At 54.9% G+C, this 19321-nt stretch overlaps 6 protein-coding genes across 6 annotated transcripts; 2 read left to right on the plus strand and 4 right to left on the minus strand.

The window, feature by feature from the left end:
- Nucleotides 1-256: 256 nt before the first annotated feature.
- On the minus strand, nucleotides 257-1784 carry GUITHDRAFT_118808 (hypothetical protein; the record flags this gene model as incomplete). Its single annotated transcript, XM_005821887.1, has 10 exons — nucleotides 257-339; nucleotides 388-578; nucleotides 624-676; nucleotides 729-779; nucleotides 1074-1114; nucleotides 1159-1223; nucleotides 1272-1346; nucleotides 1397-1473; nucleotides 1543-1592; nucleotides 1664-1784. The coding sequence occupies 10 exons, from the start codon at nucleotides 1782-1784 to the stop codon at nucleotides 257-259; spliced, it is 807 nt and encodes a 268-aa protein (XP_005821944.1).
- Nucleotides 1785-4316: 2532 nt separating this feature from the next.
- On the plus strand, nucleotides 4317-5033 carry GUITHDRAFT_118809 (hypothetical protein; the record flags this gene model as incomplete). Its single annotated transcript, XM_005821888.1, has 1 exon — nucleotides 4317-5033. One exon carries the CDS (start codon nucleotides 4317-4319, stop codon nucleotides 5031-5033), a length of 717 nt encoding a protein of 238 aa, XP_005821945.1.
- Nucleotides 5034-5248: 215 nt separating this feature from the next.
- GUITHDRAFT_155601 (hypothetical protein) lies at nucleotides 5249-7067 on the minus strand. Its single transcript, XM_005821889.1, has 8 exons — nucleotides 6793-7067; nucleotides 6434-6735; nucleotides 6334-6380; nucleotides 6177-6287; nucleotides 5792-6128; nucleotides 5566-5739; nucleotides 5428-5508; nucleotides 5249-5381 (listed from the first exon to the last, which is right to left on the minus strand). The coding sequence occupies exons 1-8, from the start codon at nucleotides 7019-7021 to the stop codon at nucleotides 5310-5312; spliced, it is 1353 nt and encodes a 450-aa protein (XP_005821946.1). The 5' UTR covers nucleotides 7022-7067; the 3' UTR covers nucleotides 5249-5309.
- Nucleotides 7068-8485: 1418 nt separating this feature from the next.
- On the plus strand, nucleotides 8486-13871 carry GUITHDRAFT_118811 (hypothetical protein; the record flags this gene model as incomplete). The annotated part of the gene is made up of 16 exons (XM_005821890.1): nucleotides 8486-8948; nucleotides 8999-9209; nucleotides 9267-9311; nucleotides 9957-10058; nucleotides 10105-10184; nucleotides 10237-10351; nucleotides 10399-10454; nucleotides 10504-10705; nucleotides 10754-11091; nucleotides 11139-11527; nucleotides 11876-12100; nucleotides 12917-12969; nucleotides 13020-13149; nucleotides 13349-13417; nucleotides 13657-13713; nucleotides 13824-13871. 16 exons carry the CDS (start codon nucleotides 8486-8488, stop codon nucleotides 13869-13871), a joined length of 2583 nt encoding a protein of 860 aa, XP_005821947.1.
- Nucleotides 13872-14729: 858 nt separating this feature from the next.
- On the minus strand, nucleotides 14730-15188 carry GUITHDRAFT_80170 (hypothetical protein; the record flags this gene model as incomplete). Its single annotated transcript, XM_005821891.1, has 1 exon — nucleotides 14730-15188. A coding segment is annotated over one exon (459 nt), but the record flags the coding sequence as incomplete, so codon positions are not given.
- Nucleotides 15183-15434, minus strand: GUITHDRAFT_44781 (hypothetical protein; the record flags this gene model as incomplete). The annotated part of the gene is made up of 1 exon (XM_005821892.1): nucleotides 15183-15434. A coding segment is annotated over one exon (252 nt), but the record flags the coding sequence as incomplete, so codon positions are not given.
- Between the last annotated feature and the right edge of the window lie 3887 nt (nucleotides 15435-19321).

Here is a 19321-nt window from a genome sequence, read left to right on the forward strand (position 1 = left end):
GGGTTGAGAGCGACAAGGTCCCGCTGGCAAGGAAGGTGAACAACAAGAAAAATGGTGGCGGGGAGGGAGGGGGGAAGGAGGGGGGAAACAGGAGCAGTAGCAAGCAGAGATTTGGCACCAAGAAGTCAACATTCTCCTGAACCCTTGTATATCTACCAAAGCTTGTTAGCACGAGGATGAGATAGAGGGGGGGAGGAGTATGACTGGAGGAGGAGAGGATGAGAAGAGGATGAGGGAGGAGCAAGGAAAGAAAGGGTCAGAAGGTAGCGGACCGAAGGCCGAAGAGCTGAGGGCAATGAAGCATCGTCGTCCTCATCTTACTCCGCGGGATTCCAAACCCTTCCAGTCCAGCTCGTCACTTGCTGGGGAAGAGGCGGCAAGACGTACCTGTGAGGTACGCGCTTGTGTTCAAGATGTTGTCTTGGGAGTAGGTGAGGAAGGGAGGGTGTAGCTTCACGATCTTGGCGACTTCTGTTGCTTCGAGCTGGTCGGAGCAGGTGGTGAGGAGGGCGAGGCACGAAAAGCAAGGCAGCAACAGGCTCACGTCAAATTCTTTCTTGAAGAAGGCGATCTTAGGTCTGCCGGCAGCATCAGCAGCGAGTCAAAGGCAGGGCAGCACGGACTTCAGGTTGTTCGCCAGGGAGAGCGTGAGGAGCATGGGGTTGGCGAGGAAGATCTGAAGGAGGAGGTCAGCGGTTGTAGTGGAGGGACGGGTGAAGCATGGAGACCTTCTTGAGATCGTCTCTCATCAGCCCTAACTCCCGTACCATGAAGAAGACCTGAAGATCAAGTAAAGCCTCTGCTCCTGCTCCTGCTCCTGCTCCTGATCCTGCTCCTGCTCCTGATCCTGCTCCTGATCCTGCTCCTGCTTCTGGCACAACACTTCTTCCTTCTGCTCCTCTTCTACAACCATACCATCATGGGCCTTCTCCGCTTCAATCACACTATCCTCTTCCACCACCTCTTGCTCCATCACCCCTGCTTCTTCTATATCTCCTCCTCCTCCGCCTCGATCCCTTCACCTCAACACCCTCTCCTCTCCTCTTCATCTCCGCTCTGATCTCGGCCTGTACCTTCGGATGCAAGTTCTCCTCGACGCTCAACTGCAGCACCGCTAGGAAACCAGTCAGCAGCGACGATCCTTTCCCGCAAGCCTACCAGGTTGCTTCTCGAGCAGACTTCGGACCTCATGCCTGTCAAAGTCCAGGGAAGTCTCAAGAAAGCTGGAGCAGGATGTCATGGCAGAAGAGCGCTGAGCAGTCGAGCTTCACCTCAGGGTCGGCCTCAGGTTCCTGTCCAGGTTGTACTTGAGGATGTGGGGGAAGCGGCGGACAACCTTGGTGATGCTGCGGCAAGTCAGGAGCAGACGCGTCCGTCCTCCCCCAGCTCTTCATACACAGCTCTCGTGAACCCGATTTCGTTCCTCATGAACTGAAGCTTCTCCCGCTGCCGAACAACTTTGATGGCCAGCAGCTGGGAAATTGAACGTCACCAAGCTGAGAAGGAGGCAGCTGGACGTGCCTGTGGGCAGCTGGATAGAACCTTCATGGCCTGGCCCGGCTGGAGACCGACTTCGTCCACGAGGAAGTCCACTGCAAGGAACGCGTTTCACCCAGCGATCAAAGCACAAGGAAGACTTGCCAGACTCCTTGATCCGCTCCACCTTGAGGGGCCCGCGGGCATTCGGGAACGGCTGGCAATCCATCAACTGGGTCGAGACAAGTCATGGAATCGCTTGATACACAAGCATACACCTCTGTTATGTTGATCGCACTCACGACCATCTCGTCCTCAGGCCCTCTGCAAGGAGCCGGAAGAAGTGAGCTCTGGGGCATGCAGCATTCACGGCTGACCTCGTTTCCACATCAGCGTCCATGCTCTGCTGGCACATGACCACAGGAGAGGAGCGATAGAGGTTGATCTGGGCAGACAGCAAAGACCTACTACCTCGCAGCAGCAGAGGAAGACTCGATCGATGGAGTAGGCACAAGGGGGAGGACTGTCGCAGGTTCTGCACACTCAGCCATGCAGGTTGGAGCAAGGGAGAGGGAGGAAACGCGGTAGTTCCACTGAAGAAGAGGAGCAGGGCTCCTTGTAATGTGACTGAGGAACAAGCCGGAAGCCGTCTCTGCCGGTGTTGGTAGTGTACATTTCTTGAAGATCCTCTGACCAATCTTGCCTCCCCCTTGACCACCTTCTCCTCCACCACCACAATCTTCATCGCCTCCGCGCAAGTTGCCATCAACCCGGCATCACTGCATTGCCTGTAAAGACATCGAACTTGAGCTATTGTTGGTGTTACTATCAAGTTTTACTGCCCTCTGATCAGTGATGGCTTTCACTGTAAGGGCCGTCACTTCAACGGTGAACTGAAAGACTCCGCACCTGCCCCCGGCCGGGCCGGGCCGAGCCCGGCACTGGCAGACTCGCCGTCACCAGTGATCAGTAAAACGGCGGCCCGCACGGTCCGATCCATGAAGCTGCTGACTCACGGTGAGCGCCGCCACACCCACTCACTGCGGCCCGGCCAGCCGGAGGCTCGGAGGCTCCAGCCGCCGGCCGGGCCCGGCGGCCCGGGCGGCGCCGGACCCGGGCCGGGCCCTGAGTGTCCGACTCACAGTGGCACTGAACCGTCCGACGTCTCGGACGGACCCCGGCCCGCCGGGCCGCCGCCGCCCGGGCCCCCGGCCGGGGCCCGGGGCCATCCGAGTCTCATCCGGCCCGCCCCGGCTGGGGGCCCGGCGGCCGGCCTGCTTGCAAGTTTTTTTTTCTCTGTGGGCCGCGGCCGGCGGCGGGGCGCGGCCCGGGGCCCGGGGGGCAGCGCGCCGCCGCCTATCTAGTCATTGAAAGTTTAACTCACAGAGTCAGCCTGGCGGGCAGTAAAATAACCGCCGCAGGCCAGTGCCATGTGACCGTCTTCGTCAATCTGTCACAAACGGTTAACTTAAGTAAAAAATCAAAAAAAAATCAACTGTCAAACAACAGCAAACATTGAACCCGGAGTCCGAGCGAGGACCCGTGTGACAAACCGTTGAACAACAACACTACTGTCACGCCGGTCTCTTTTACTCAAAGTTAAGTTAAAACTTGAATCAGTATACGAGCACTACTGCTCGGCTCAGCCCGATCCGTCAGTGGTATCTGGCGCCGTCACGGACGCCACAGGCACCGCCGCGGCGGACCTCTCAAGCCTGGCGGCCGCCGACTCGAGTCATGTACGGTACGGTCATCTCGGACTGGCTCAGATAGTCACGCAAGTTACGGGGGCGCGGCACGTCACCCCGGTGGCAATGCCAACTGTTCAACGGTTGTAAAAACTGAACTCAGCCGGTTTGGTGAGCTGGCAAAAACAGTCGGAAAAACAGTCATATCCCAACTCACGATTGGTTTGGAAAGAAGACTTTTCATTGTAGCATGTCGCAACATGACCCCGTTCAAAGGCCATTAAACTACCCCACCCGGTCCAGTACTACATGACCATCGTGCCTTGGATTCCAGTTATTTTCTTTACCCCTTCCATGTTGTGAGGACCCCTCCCTTGACCACCACCGTGGCACCACCGCTGATATTCCTTAAGTTTTCTTGCGAAAAAGTCAGACCAAGACCCACCCCTGGATTATGTCAATGTTCGATAAAGTACCCCTACCCTCTATATCCGATCTAACACATTTTGACCCTTTTTCCATGCTGACGTCGGAGTTTGTAGTTTTGAGAAGCAGTTGTTAAATTTGAATTTTGTCAATGAAATTTTCGCAGATCCGACGAAAGATATGTACCGATTGACTGGAATTTGGAGGCAGTAACCTCGAGCTCAGCCGGCCCTTTTATACATCTCTGAAATCTTGTCTTTTCGAAAGCTGGGACTGTCACACCGGTACAAATGAGGGAACAGGAACAGCACGGGTGGTGCCAAATCGAGGGCACAAGGGATTACAGGAGCAAGGGGAGGCGAGCGAGGGAGCAGGAGGGCAGGGCAGAGCATGCAGCGAGATTTCAAGGAAGATACAGAAACATCTAGCATTCAGGAACGATCTATCAAGGTGGGAGAAAGTCTGGAGAGCACGGGGGACGAAGCAGCAAGAAGAAGATTCATCGCAGGCAACATTCAGGATATGCGGAGCATGCAGGTGGATAGATGGTTTCTCTCCGACCAGAATGCTCTGGATTCACCAGAAACATTCCACGAAAAAAGTCGAACATCGCATGCATCAAATTCTGCACGAGATAGTATCAGTGACAACATGGTAGAGGAAGGGAGGCACAACAGCACAATAGACAGGTTGGCGGGCAATTCGAAACCCCCACGCACCAAGATCATGAACGCGCAGATAGCGTATGAGATCTATAGCGCAAAGAGAAGCATGCTAGAGAACAAGTCCATGGAAAGTGCCCTTGTGGCTGCAAAGTACGGCATTAGCTCCAAGACAGTCCGAGATATCTGGGACCGAAGGACATGGGCGGACGCGACGATCGAGCTGTGGACCGAGAGGGAGAGGGAGGAGTACGAGTCACAAGAGAGGAGGAACCCCGGGCGACCACCTGGATCGAAGGATACCAAACCGAGGAAGAAGAGAGGAGGAGTGGCTGGCATGAGTGGCCTGCACAAAGCTTGCTCCTCCGGGTTTTCGATTTCGGACAACACGGATAACAATTCATGCAGGTCAAGCGTCACAGCAGACTCGTCCAGTGCGGATGACATCAGTAAAGTTTTCAACGTTGATCAGAACTTTTTTCAAGATTCCGATGAGCAGTCCTCTTCGGGAGCAGTAGCACCGAGCACGGAGCTGTTGGAAGCAAGCATCGTACCCATGGACGTCAACGATGCTGGAGGGGAGGCAACAAGAGGGGAGGCAGCAGCCAACGGAGACGTACAAACATTACTGGATTCAGAGCAAAGGAGACTGATCGGGGAGACGTACAGGAATCAAAGCGCTCAGTTGCTGAATGGAAGCAGTGACGAATGGTTCGTCCGGCCCGAGCTGTGTGGCATTAATGATTTCTTGCAAGAATCGAGCGAGTCGAGTGATACCTGATACTCTTAGATACCTGATAATCTTACATCTCATTCTTCCTTGTAAATTCTATTGTAAAGTAACAGGCCATTAACGATCCGACTGCTTTACACCGTCTGCGATTCGATGTATGTTCCTGTTGAATCGCCCCTCCCTAATGCGCTCGCGTTGAAAACCACAATCCATCGTGCGAAGCGAAGTATGCTGGAGAAAGAGTATTTGATAGCACCCAGCGTATCAGATCTGGTTTTACTAATGGCATGTATATTCAATGTTGTGTATCTCATCTTCTTAAACCTAGCTTTCCTGCTGTTCTGCTCTCGACAAACTGTTCTGAACCTGCTCTTCCCTGTATGCATACAGCATCAACTGCCATCAAGTCGTCAGCATCACACACCGCAACACCTCCCGTAACCTGAAGCGCAACATCAGCAAATTCAGCGTACTGGATCGCCCCGTCGTCGTTTTGATCAGCTTCCGCCATCAGCATGATCAACTGCAACGCGGAAACATCACAATCAACCGGCTCAGATCACCATCTTCTCAATATCACCTGCTTGTCGGTGAAAGGAATCCCGGAGTCCCGCATGGCTGCCATGAACTCTCCCAGGTCGAGGTAGCCTGACTTGTCAGTATCGTACTGCTGGAAGACGCTCCCCATGATGCTCGTGAACTCGTCCCTACTCATGCCCAGGTATTGCTCAGCTGCTATCTCTGCAGAGTTAACCTGAAGGAGAGAAGTGAGGAGGGGAGAGACTCGAAAGCAGGATGATTATGACCTGCTTCCAAGCTTCTGTCTGCTGGAACTGAATCTCCTCTTCGTTCTCAAACATTCTCGTGATCATGGGGCCTGCTACGTTGACGATGAAAGGCTCGTACTCGATGCCGTTGCCCTCCACTGATCCTGCTTCCGCCAGGATGTTGAGGATCTGAAACTTAGACAGCCCAAGGTCGGCGTCTCGAAGTGCGCGGGAGACTCGAGCTGGGGTCAAGAAACCTTTGCCAGCCTTGTCGTACTCCCTACAGCATTGCACCAGGAAGTCGGAGAGCTGCGAGGGCTTCGACTGCAGGCTGATGATGCTGTTCTTGACCATCTCGATCAGGACCATGTGAAACCTGGCAGGAAAGTCAGGTCAAGTCTCGAAACCTTGTCTATGTGCTCACAGAGGAATGAACTCTTCCAGGGAAACCTTGCCGTCCTGGTTCTCGTCGACCTCTATCATCGCCATGTTGATCTCACGCTTCGTGAGGTTCAGCGGAAGCTGCCGTAGGAACCTGGAGCGTCTCTCAGTGGAGAGTTTGATCGCAAGGGAGGAAGTACGCGTGAAATTCTTTGACGTCAAGGTAGCCGCTCTTGTCTTTGTCCGCCTGCCGACCCCCCGCCATCAGCGTCGGCATGCAAGCAGACTCGTTCCTCCTACCTCATCGAAGGCCTCTCTCACCATGACCTCGATCTCTTCCCGCGGAATCCCTCGGAAGACATAATTCTCTGCCGCCTCAGCTGCGCTCTGTTCAGCCTCTTCCACTTGTTGCTGAGTCTCTTTTCTGGCTTGGATGGATGAGATTAATTCTATACAAGCAGGGATGAACTCTCGGTATTGAATCAGCCCGTCTTCGTTCATGTCAGCTTGAGAGTATAACAACTTGATCTGTTTCTTCGTGAGGCCCAAGTTTGCATTCTGAAGGAGAGTCTTAAACTCTCGCTTATCCAGGACTCCATTCCCTAGCACTCCGAGTTAGCGCGTTCAAAGTGAACACTATCAAGAAGCACTAGTATCACCATCCTCATCCGACTTGACGAAGATGTCTGTTAGATATTCAACGAGATGTTCTTGTTGCAGTGTTTTGAACTCCTCTGGCGCATATTGCTCTAGCTTCTGATTGAAATATTTCGAACCAAACGCAAAAATGTTCTTGGGCTGCTCTCGGAGGATTTCTCGGACAAACTCTTTGAGAATCTCTGGAAAATCGGACGGGATGGAGTGTGTTGTCCCGAATTTACTTGTCATGACGAGAATCTCGTCGGTACCTCAGTTCTGCTGAAGCTGTTGTTATCCTGTGATCACATTTCAGAAGACTGCTTGCTGCAAGGATTAAGAGAGGTTTGATCCTACAGAGTTAGGATCAAATCCAAGTCAGGTTTGTCTCTCAAAGATGACATTGTTCCAAGCTTGAAAATTATCACAGTTTGCTTGTTCTGATGTGCTACACATCTTGTATCAACCTTTGCTGCTTGTAATTACCCTTCAGAGCGAGTTCACGAGACGAACTGACTTCCTTGAGTTCATTCTTCCTCTTACACCGATACTCCTGATCTTCATTTCCTACATTCTTGATTCTTCATCATCATCTCCTCGTTTTCCTCCTTCTACTCATCTGTTACTACTAACATGCTGTGAACCGACAAGCTTCATTCATTCTTTCCTCCTCCCCTTCCCCGTGCCATCTGTTTCCTGTTCACCCAAGACTGTCATCTCTGTGTTCTCACTTATCACTGTCTTTCTCCTCCAATCTCTCTCTCCCCCCCCCCCCCCTTTCCTCTCTTTCTCTCTCTGTCTCCTCCCTTCCTCTCCCTCCCTCTTTCTCTCTCTTCCTCTCCGACTCCCTCTTCCCCCTTTTCCCTCGTCCTCTTTCTCTCCCTCCTTCCCTCCTTCCCTCTCCTTTCCTCTCCCTCCCTCTTCTCCTCTGACTGTCTGTCTGTCTGTCTATCCGAGGCTGTCCGTCTGTCTCTTACGAGCATCGTCCCGTCCGATCCTCTCCATGGGGGGGCAGGAGACTGAGGGTCTCCCGCATTCCTACTGCCACTACTGTCCGCCGGTTTCCAACGGCTTGCTGCAAGGACCGACTTTCTAAATATTTCAAATCTCTCTCTTTGATATTCAAATTTAGGCAAACAGACTACTTGGCCGTGGTACCGGCAGGTTCGGCGGCGAGCGGCGTCACGTCCGTCAAGTTGCCGCCGGGCCGCCCGCCCGGCGGGGGCCGCCTGGCCCAGTGCACTGCGGCACGGTGGCCGCCGGCCCGGGCCCGGCGCCGCAGCGGAGGCTGCCACGATGACTCCGACCGGGCCGGTGCCGCGCATGTTCCGAACTGAGTTCAGTCGGATCGCCTGCCAGCTTCAACCTAACCAGCCCGGGTCCTTTAAGTTACACCGTCATGACACTAGTGACTTAACTTTGAGTAAAAGTGACACCGTAGGCGGTCAAAAAAAGGCCGCTTTGCCAAAGTACCAGTAAAAGGTTTGAACCAGTAATACTCAGCCTGGATAGCCGCCGTGACGGGTGATGGCCGGGGCCCGGCCCGGCGGCGGGGCCCGGAAGGACGGCGGGGTTTGACCGTGGCTGAGGGATCACTGTCGGATCGGATGATGAAAGTTGGGAAGTCACCGAGTCGATCATCCGAGTGGCAAGGCTGACCGTGAGCAAGTGGTCCTGCTGAGACGAAGCACAACTACAATCTGTGTCAGTGTGAGTATGGAGGGCGGCTGCATGCTGGTGGTGTTGAAGTCGCAGGACTGTCTTGTGGTGGTCTCCATCTTCCTGCTCGCATGCAGCTCGATCCTCATAACCTGCGGCTCTATCCTCCTTACCCTGCTCGAGACCCCCGAGTACTGTCAGATCTTAGCACGGCAATGCCAGCAGTTCGGTCTGGAGGATCTACAGAACATCTCAACGATCTGTGGGTACGACAACCACAGATGTTATGTACAGAACGTCTTTCCGATCTCACTGCAGACCATTGCTGTCTACTGTTGCTATCTGACTAGTACCATTCCTTTCTTCATCGGCACCTGGAACCTTTGCTTCATGCGAGTGCGGTGGCGATGTTCGGTACGTCAGGTGGTAGCCCTCGGGCTCTTCGTCTTGGTAGGAGCAGTCTTCTGCGCCATCTCAACCTTTGTCACGTTGAACAGCTTTCGCGTTGCGTCGGGTCAATGTAAGGCGTTCTTCCTGGCTGCAAACTGTGTTGACTAGGTTGTTGGGCAGGTGACAATATTAACAGTAGAAGCTCGAACCCTTGCTCTCAGTTCCTGGCCTTGCTTGTTGTGTTTTCTGTGAGCAACATGTTGCTGATAGCCTTGTTGACCATGTCGATGGTGATCTTCCTCCTCAACATCACCATCGCGAGCTCGCAACAAGCAATGCCGGCGCAGCAAGAGGAGGCCGAGGAGTCTGAGAGCGAAGAAGACGCTGCCGTGTGAGATGCTCGATGAAGATTCTCTAGATAAACTTTTGTTTGATAACACGCAATCAGCAGCCCTGTCGTACATCCCAATCACCGCTTCAGATGTTTGCAGAGGTACAAAACACAGCACTACAAAACTTGTCTTGATTGTGAGCAAGATGATAACAGATCTTTGTTGACATGTCTAGCGTATGTTCTTGCTCAGCAAGCACTTGACTCTTGCGCCTTCTCCTCATCCATGTTTATTATGATGGGATGACGTTTTTTTAACTCGTGAAAAGGCGTGATGGTGTAGACTGGTAGTAGTAGCGAGTGTAGAGGGGGGACAGGACTCAGAAATGCGGAGAGAACGAGAGGAGAGGCAGAAAGCAGAGGAGTCAGACGAGACGAGATGAGATGAAATGAGATGAGAAGAGAAGAAGAGAAGAAGAGAAGAGAATATATTAGCAGAGGAGAGAGAAGTAGAGAAGAGATAAAAGAGAAGAGAAGAGATTTGACATGTTCTTATCTCTTTCTTGCGTAACAATATTTTGTAGGATGTACACTGGTGAAAACAAAAACACTGGTGAAAACACATAATCGACAACCTTACTGCGGCCTGAAGACTCACTAGTCACATTCACTGATGTCCAACTTTTCGCGAGCAACATCATCAGTGCTGATGAAGTTCACCTCTCCCATCCTCCTCCTTCTCCTCCTCTCTCTCCCCACATCCCGTGCTGTACGCTCACGATATCAGAGCGCCGCTAGATCTCTCAGTCTTCGCGCCAACAATCTCATGAAGGTAGACTTTGAAGCAGCCCTGTCGGGCAACGTGAAAGTGCAAGAGGAAGCCATGAAGCTTCTCTTCACCCCAGTCAGGTGCTCCTCGTAGCCTCCGGACTGATAGACCTGAACATGTCAACAGCGTGTCGATATGGGACTCGCCCTACAGTCCCAGTCAGACCAACGCTGGCTTGTTTCGAGGAGTGACGTTCAGGGTAGTTGGTAAGTCGCCCATGCTCTGTCTGACTTCCTCTCCTTCTGATCTGTCTTTCAGTCTATCAAGTCCCGCCCTTCGTGAACATCGAAGACCCCGAGGCGACATCGCTGGGGGATCCAGGGAACGTGAAGCAGAAGCGCAACTACGTCAACGGCAAGATATCAGGCTTGATGTGCGGGAGCGAGAGCAGGAGGCGAGCAGCTGACTGTTGGCATGAAGTATCGACCTCCTGGAGCAGATTAAGACCCTTCTCAACTGTGAATTCGAGTACCTCTGTATTCTAACGTCGTCCGAGCGACAGTGTCTTGACGTCCGTGCTGTTAGATCCATGCAAGAAGTCAGACAACACCTGCTACGCTGCTGACTTCGCCTCCTCCTCTGCCGCCCTCCAGATGCTCAACGTTGACGGGCCGGAGTCAAGCCTCTACTACGGGGGAGGAGCTGACATGTGTCCGGACTTCAACTGCCTGGTCGGAGGGAACGTCAAGATATCGGAGAAGAACCTGCGCAACTACTTCTTCACACAGTAAGTCGCAAGCCCCCTCCTCCCTGCACTCTCTCACTCCCCCGCAAGGCCTTTCCTTCAGAACGGATTCGTGCTCGTCACTCGATCGGGAGAGGCAGAGCCAAATATCATGAGCTGGGCTGATCCCATGACCTCGTTCGTGTGGACCATCGTCATGATCGAAGTCAGCGTCGTCGCTCTTTGCCTCTGCTTCACCGAAGGGTACGGATTCATCAACAGCCTCTCCGAGTTCAGGTGGAATCCAGTCCGTCTCCTCGTCGAGGGGTTCTACTGGTCGCTTCTCCAGCTGTTCGGGGCGGCTGCCAGGACTCCGGTGACGGTAGCTGGGAAAATCTTGATCGCCACTCAGCTGTTCTTCAAGCTCATCCTCATCTCCGTCTACACAGGTGCCTCTACTGAACTAGAGCTGGGCGGGGCGTGACGCCTGCTGCAGGGAACCTGAACTCCTTCCTGTCCTCCGTCCCGACCAGCACTAGAGTGGGGCGGATAGAAGATTTCTTCAAGACTACTAAGGGCTTCTCCAAGAGCAACAGCATCTGCGTACCCTCGGAGAACCCATCAGTCCAGCAGTACCTCCAGCTGCTGTCGGAGAACAACCCGGACTTCCAGTACCAGCGAGTCAACGGGACGACGGTCGATGACTGCCTCATGGCAGTCTACCTCAACAAGGCCACAGCGACTTTCTACGATCAGCCGGTTGTGATAGCGAAGCTTGCGTCCTCCTTCTATCAGAACAGCCTGTGCGGTAACGTCGGGGGCTACTGCAGGGACCCCAACGCGACTACCATGAAGACTCTGACAAACTTGACCGACCTGACCAAGGTGACAGCCCCTGTGATGCTGACGTGGAGGAGGAAGAGGGAGGGAGGACGGGGTAGACGAGAGTGAAAGTGAGAGAGGAGGGGTGAAATGAGTACGATGAGCAGGAATGCTGCTGCTGCTGCTGCTGCTGCTGCTGCTGCTGCTGCTGCTGATGATGATGATGATGATGATGATGATGATGATGGAGATGAGGGAATTTATGATGATGGAGATGGAGATGGTGGTGGTGGTGGTGGTGGTGATGATGATGACGCTGATGCTGGTGCTGATGCTGATGGAGATTGCGATGATAACAATGAAGGGCAAGATGATCGATGAACTTTATTCTTCACGCTGACGTCGCTTCAGATCCCCATCAACTCGGAGGTCACGCTCACCGTGCTAGGAGAAGAAGCATGTATCTGCCCTTCACTAGACGTTCAGTACAACTGCATCAACAGCAACAACTACGAGTTCCTCGGTGTTTCAGGCAGTCTGGTCACTGTCGGCGAGCTCTTCAACAACTTCGGCTATGGATTCGCGTTCCGGAGGTCCGTAGACCCTAAGGCTCTCAAGTACACGACCTTCAACCAGGTGAGGCTGGAGGAGAAAGATGGAGAGGAAGCAAGAAGAAAATGAAGACAAGGATGATATGCAGAGGGATGGCAAGTAAGAGGGGAGAAATGAAGAGCAGGAGGAAGAGGAGGACCAGGAGGATGTCAGGAGTGAAGAGGAGGAGGAAGAGAAAGAAGGAAGGAAGAGGACGAGGAAGAGGACGAGGAAGAGGACGAGGAAGAGGACGAGGAGAGTTGAAGGCTCAGAATAGGAGACAGAAGGTTACTGCAGTAGTAACGCACATGCGCCTTTTACAGGCGATACTTTTTCTCCAGGAGCTTGGAACCCTTCAAGACATAGCCTCTCAGTGGCTGCCTGACGTACTTGACTCACCTGTTTCTGCTGCTGCTGCTGCTGCTCCTCCTCCTCCTCCTCCTCCTCCTCCTCCTCCTCCTCCTCCTCCTCCTCCTGTCTCATCTGTGCTTGCGTTTCAGCCCATGCCTCATCCTGAGTTTCATCTTCACGCTACATATCTCCCATCCGTCGTCGTGCCCGCTCTCAATCTTTTAGCCATCGATCCCATCCCATGCTCCGTGTCCTTAGCCCTGACTCATTACTCCCTTGTGTGCCGCTTCGTTCTCTTCTCTTCTCTTCTCTTCTCTTCTCTTCTCTTCTCTTCTCTTCTCTTCTCTTCTCTTCTCTTCTCTTCTCTTCTCTTCTCTTCTCTTCTCTTCTCTTCTCTTCTCTTCTCTTCTCTTCTCTTCTCTTCTCTTCTCTTCTCTTCTCTTCTCTTCTCTTCTCTTCTCCTCTTACTCTCCTTTCCTCCGCTTCCCCTCTCACTCTTCTTGATTTCAGGGTTCTCAGCTTGTGTGCCCGGGCTCAGGCCAGGGTCCCGTCACCCTGCAGCTGTACTCGAGCTGACGTTCGAGCTGGCTGCGCAAGTGACCCGAGGGCGCAGGAAGAACGTGTCCGGCCTCTTTCTCTTCACTGGCTGCGGAGTCCTGCTGGGGACTCTCATCGGACTAGGCGAGCTGCTGGTCAAGATCAGCATCGCCTGCTTCAAGTGCTGCATGGAGTTTAAGAAGAGGGTGAGGAGAGGAGGAGAGGAGAGAGGAGGAGAGCGGAGGAGGGAGGTCGACTGAGGAGGGAGGTCGACTGAGGGGGGAGGTCGAATGAGGATTCAAGAGGGAAATGAGGGGAGGGAGGAGGGGAAGGTGAGTTGATGAGGGAAAGGGGGAGTAGGAGGAGAATGAGAGGGAGGACTGCGTTGTCTCATGGGTCTGGCAGGTTGAGGCTGAAATCAAAGATTATGCTGACACTGTGAAACGTGAGCAAGGGCTTCCTGTTGAGCCTGAGGTCCGACCTGCTCCCTGCTCCCGGCTCCCTGCTGCACGCCCCGTCTTGTCTCAGTCCTCTAATCCTGTCTCCTCCTGTCTCCTCCTGTCTCCTCCTGTCTCCTCCTGTCTCCTCCTGTCTCCTTTTCCCCAACTCCTTTCTCGCTGCTCCTCCCTCGTATCCCTCTCGTCCCCCTCTGGTCTAAGTGACTCTGGTCTCCTTCTTCCTGCTCGTCCTGTGCTTCTCATGCTCTCACGCAGCTCTCCGAGCACGGAAGGTTTGTACAGAACATTGTTGACTCACTGGATGATACCAAGGTGCGAAGGAGGGAGGGAGGGAGGGAGGGAGGGAGGGAGGGAGGGAGGGAGGGAGGGAGGGAGGGAGGGAACATTGTTTTCAGCGAGGATGATAATTTTGTTTCTTGCAGGAGAAAATTCAGGAGATTGAGAGCATTTTAAGGAGGGTAAACAAGTGAACACCAAGTTTCAAACAACAACTTTTTTTATCTCCTCTCATCCTACTCCCTCTCCCCTCCCGCCCTCTGCCTTCCTCCTCCAACTCAGCTGGTCAGCCGCATGGGAGCAAGAGGAGGAGACTGCATCCCTGACTCCGATCGCTTTCCTGCCTTGACCAGCGCCTTGACGAACTTGCGCGCTACTTTCGAGAGGAGGAGGAGGGAGAGTAGCTCCTTCCAAAGATCTTCCGCGCTCTTCTCAAAGTTCTTGTTGATTTTCTTCCACAACACGCAGTCGATGGGGCCGATCTCTTCCGACTGCCTCACCTGCAGTGCATTCTTGGCGTTGAGGATGGCATGCCGGAGCTCTGACAGCATCTGGAGCGCGTGCTCGGCAGCAGAGCGCGAGTAGGCGATGGAGAGCTGGGAAGAGTCAGAGGAGGAGGAGGAGGAGGAGGTTGAGGAGGAGGTCGTCTTCATCCCTTTGAGGGTCCAGAGCGTTCGCTTCACAAGAGGATCGATCATATTGCTCCACTTCTTGATGCTGGGACCCATCTCTTCCTTGATCCAACGCAGAGCCGCGCTCTCAGGGCTGTTGGACAAGATCGTAGCCACCCTCCCTTCCAGCTGCACCGCCCTTGCTCTGATCACCTCAACCGATCCCTCGTCCTTCCTGGCCGTCCCGAGTTCCTCCTGCCTCTTCCCACCTGCCTCCTCCAGCATGGCGGCGACACTCTTCTTCCCATGGCGCAGCGCGTCGTCGAGCGGCGTCATCTCGAACCTGTCCCTGGTGTTGACGTTGATGCCTTCACAGCTCAGCAGGAACTCGATCACCGACGTCGACCCGCAGGAGGCTGCGAGGTGAAGAGCAGTCCTCCGATCGTAGTCTCCCGTGTTCACCTCGATGCCGTTCTCCACCAGCACCTTGATGTTCACCACCATGTTCTTTGATGCGAACGAACACATCTTAGCCGCGTACTCCTCCATTTTCCTCTGCAGGCTAGCTCCATGCTCTCTCAGCACCACCTGCACCTGCGCTGCTGCCCTGATGTCGAAGTGATGCCTGACCGCGTCCTCCAACGGAGTTCCCATGAACCTGTCCTGCGCCTCCACGTTCGCCTGCCTGCTCAGCAAGAACTCCACCAGCTCCACGTGCCCCTCGCACGCTGCCAGGTGCAGCGCCGTCCTCCCGTCGTAGTCACTGTCGTTGACGTTGACACCGTTGTCAAGCAGCCGCCGCACCTGCTCCACGTTCCCCGCGTACGCAGCCTCGCACAGCTCAACGCCGATCTGGTTGCCGGGCAGGGAGTACTTGATCCCGGGTATCGCCTCCCGCATCACCCGCACCACCTCGTCGTGCTTGTTCCTCACTGCGTCGTTGACGGGCGTGTTGTCGTAGTTGTCCTTCTGATTAGGATCTGCCCGCATCTCCAGCAAGAACCTCACCATCTCCTGATGCCCCTCGCTCGCCGCCACGTGCAGTGCCGTCCTGTTGGCGCCGTCCCGATCAAGGACGGTGACGTCACCGGAGGAGCAGAGGGAGCGGACCTTGCCCAGGTCGCCAGCGGCGGCGGCGGTGAGGAGGAGATTGATTCTCTCAGCTTTCCTCTGCAGCTTCAGCTGGGAGATCTTGTCGGTCGACTGCTCGTTGCCCCCGCTCCCAGCGTCGCTCTCCTCCCCACTGTTGAACTCGGAGTTGGACGTCTCCTCGCCCTCCTCGCCCTCGCTCTTGTTCTGCACGCTCGGCTCGCTCCTCTTGCGGCCTCTCGACCGGAGGGAGGAAACGTTGGACCCCTTGGCGCTCGAGTTGAAGCTGATCCTGCTGGAATGCTTGCTGCTGCCTCCTGCCTGTGACTTGGTGACGATCTCGAAGCTCCTCAGCGCGTTTTTGGCGACCACGTCCTCGTCCTTGGGATGGTTCTTGAGGAGGTCGAAGAACGCCTTCCTGTCCAGCTTCATGCAGATCGCTCCGTTCTTGGACGCCCTTGCTGTGTGGAAGTGCCGGGTACCGAAGAAGAAAGAGATGCTTCCTACCGCCTGATGCGCCCGTCTGACGTTCTCCACCACGTCCTTGCCGTTACTCTCCTGCACCTCCTCCACAGACCCGTTGACGACAAAGAACATCTCCTTGCAGACTGTGGAGGATGGTCAGGGAGGATGAATGGTGGAGTAGAGGAAGGAAGGAAGGAGACCGGAGAGTACTCAAACGAGGAGGGGGCGGAGAGAGGACAAGGAGGACATCACTATGAGAGTAGTAGAAGAAGTTTGACGAGGACGGGAGAGGAGGACGAGAGAGGTGGAAGAAGAACAACAAGTCCGTCCTCACCTTCCGAGATGTTGTAGAGATGCTCCTCCGGAGCAAACGACACCTCACACAGCAGCACGCACACGTCGTCAAGCATGTGTTCAGTGCAGTCCTTGAAGAGCTCGACGGAGTCCAGGTACTCCCGGGATATGAACCGAGCGACCTCTATTCGCAGGCCATGGCTCAGGTCCTTGAAGATTATCCCTTGATCCAACGACGAGCCGCTGCGGATAGCCTGAAAGTGGTTGCGGATCTCATCCTTGAGCTGGGGGGAGAAGGTCGGGTTGGAGACGAAGGAGTCAACCACCTCCATCTGCTCTCTCATCTTCACTACGTCCTCATCTTTCTTCATGACAAGCGTCGACACCTCACCGACGATGACGCGGAACAAGGTCATGTTCAGGCACATGAGCACTATTGTGAAGCCGATCTCGACCACGTTCTGCGGGATCAGCGCTCCTACGGCCCCGTTGACCGTCAGCGTCGTCGACACCCAGTAGAAGCAGAGCAAGTAGCGCTCCCACGTGGTAGACCCCTCCTCCATCCCGATAGTTTCGCCCCGTGGGTACGTCTCGTTGACGAACTGGGGGGACACGTAGTTCCAACTGATCGCCTGCTGGGGGAACCAGTACCGGTAGGAGCGCCCCAGGAAGTACCAGGTGCATGCGGAGAGGTGGAGAGTAGCGACTATGATCTTGCCAAGGGTGTGTATCATCCCGTGACCGTTCCTCGCCTGATACCTCCGGAGGTTGGAGGAGGAGGCGTGGAAGCGAGCTCGCACGAGGACGATCTTGTTGAGCCGCAGCCAGCAGCAGACCTCATAGGAGGCACCGCAGAAATGAGCGAACCAGTCGAGGGGAAAGACGGCGACGAGGACGAGAAGGTCCATCTTTCTCAGGATCTTGGCGCGGTCGGTAATCCATACAGATTTGCTGTTCTTGTACGCCGTGTTGGTCTCGACGAGCAGGTGGAGGTAGAGGAGGACGTCGGGGACGAGGCGCGTGCAGAGCTCGGGGGAGCTGGTGATGCTCGACCAGGGGAGGAAGCCAATGCGGATGGGGTCGAGGACGAACTCGAAGAAGCTGACGTATCTCATGAGGAACTTCCAGGAGGACATGAGGGAGCTGTAAGGGTTGAGAGCCGATCCCATGAACACAGCGCTCCTCTCTAACGCGCTCTTCTTCTCTCGCACCACCTTGCAGATCTCGCTCCAGGTCAGCTTGTCCTCCGTAACTGTCTCCCTGTCGAAGAAGTCCCGGAACTCCTCGCAGTTGTACTCAGTTATCTTCCACTTGCGCTCCGAGTAGATGCGCGTCAGGAACCTCTTGATCTTGTGGTTGGGAATCGGGTCTGACATGCTGCCAACAGTCTGTAGGAACTCTTTCTCCCACACGTTGAGGTTTGCTTGACCGAACTCGTTCGTCAGTTTCTTGTTCCCTACCCACCTTAAGGAGTTCAAGTAGCCTCTCAGTCTGACCTCTTCGTTCCCGTCCTGATCTCTTGACTCGGAGTCCTTGTCGTGGCTGGTCTTCCCCTTGGCATCCTCCTCGTCCTCGTCCTCGTCCTCCTCCTTCCCGCTGCTACCCGGCTCAAGGAGGTTGATCCATCGCCTCCAGAAGTCTTCGCAGGTGACAACTTCGCTCTTTTCCTCCTCCTCCTCTTGCGCAAACACGTCGAGGAAGCACTGCAGGCCTGACTCTCCGATGAAAGGCTGGATGCTTTCCAGATGAGTCTGAAGAACAGAGTTGGACCCTAGCGAGAGTTTCTTCCAGAGGTCATGGAGAGAGAAGAAAAAGGATCTTACTCGCTCTCTCTCTTCCAGTGGCAGCTTCTCAGCTTTGGCCCCTCCTCTGATCCCTTCCACCTTCTGATCCAGCAGCACCTGCTGGAGGGACGAGGAGGACGAAGCTCGGCCGAATTTGGTCGGAGACCCGGGAGAGCTGGGCTGAGCTGTCCTGGGCCTGTCCGACCTGGTCTTGTGCATTGCTGGGAGATGGTTGACGGAGAAGTCAGGAACAAGGTGGAGGACCTTCTGATTGTAGACATACTCGCTCATGTTACACAGGAAGTCCTTCTTCCCTTGCTCGGTCTGGCCTCCCAGCATCTCCATCACGCTCTCCATAGGAACGTAGAGAACTACAGTCGCGTCTGTCGTCGCTCTCACTACAAACGGAGCCTGAGACCCTGTCAGGGCCTGGTAGCACCCAAAGTAATCTCCGCTGTGTAGCTGGAAGTCGACCTCAGAGACCGGGCTGCCGCTTGCCTGTCCTCCCACTTGCTCGCCCAGCTCTGCTGCCAGCACCATGTTCGCACCTCCGTCAAGGAGCAGCAGCATGAACCGCTTCTTGTCGTCCTTGCCGTCGTAGATGACTTCGTTCTTCCTCCAGTACTTCTTCTTGCTCCCTCCTGCCAACTTTGCGGCCGTCGTCTCGTCCAGCAGCCCTCCCACCTTCGATTTGAGCAGGCCCAACGTGAGCTCGTCTATCTTGATGTCAATGAGCAGCTTGCGGAGCTTGCCGCTCCTGCTCAAGACGTCCGTAAGCGTCAGGCTCTTCCCCTCCTCCTCCTGCTTCACAGGCTTTGCCTCATCTATGATCTCCTCCACCTCCACGCTCTCCGTCGACGCTGACAGTCGCTCCAGAGCTGTTGAGATGCTTTTGGCCGTCACGCCCTCCCCGCCCCCGGTCTCGCTGCAGAAGATACTCTTGACAAGCTCGTATGCCGCCTCCATCTCCACCAGTCGCAGCGCAAGACCTCGGAAGGTGACGGCAGCGAGTTTCTCCCACTTCATCCCATGGTTCGCGACGCTCTCCTGCGCCTCCAGCAGCTGGTCCAGCTCCTCGTAGAGCGCCATCTCCTCGTCAGAGTCAAGCTCGCCCTCATACTCAAAGTCTCGCTCCTCTCCCACATTCTTCTCGAGATCAACCATGGCTGCCTTGCACTCCTGCAGAAGGCGGGAAGGGATCTTCCAGCCTCCTCCCCCCCTGCCCTCAGACCTGTCGGGCGACCTGCTCGAGCTCCTGGCCAGCAGCGGCAGGTCTGTCGAGCTCATCCTCCCATCACTTGCCGGCATCACATCAAGCTCAGTCGTCCACAAGCTGCTCAGGTTGTAGGTGGCCTCCAAGGTCTTGGAAGCGTTCCAGGCTTTCAGCGGCCTCGCAGCGCT

This window comes from Guillardia theta (assembly GCF_000315625.1).
Source record: "Guillardia theta CCMP2712 unplaced genomic scaffold GUITHscaffold_135, whole genome shotgun sequence".
NCBI lineage: Eukaryota > Cryptophyceae > Pyrenomonadales > Geminigeraceae > Guillardia > Guillardia theta.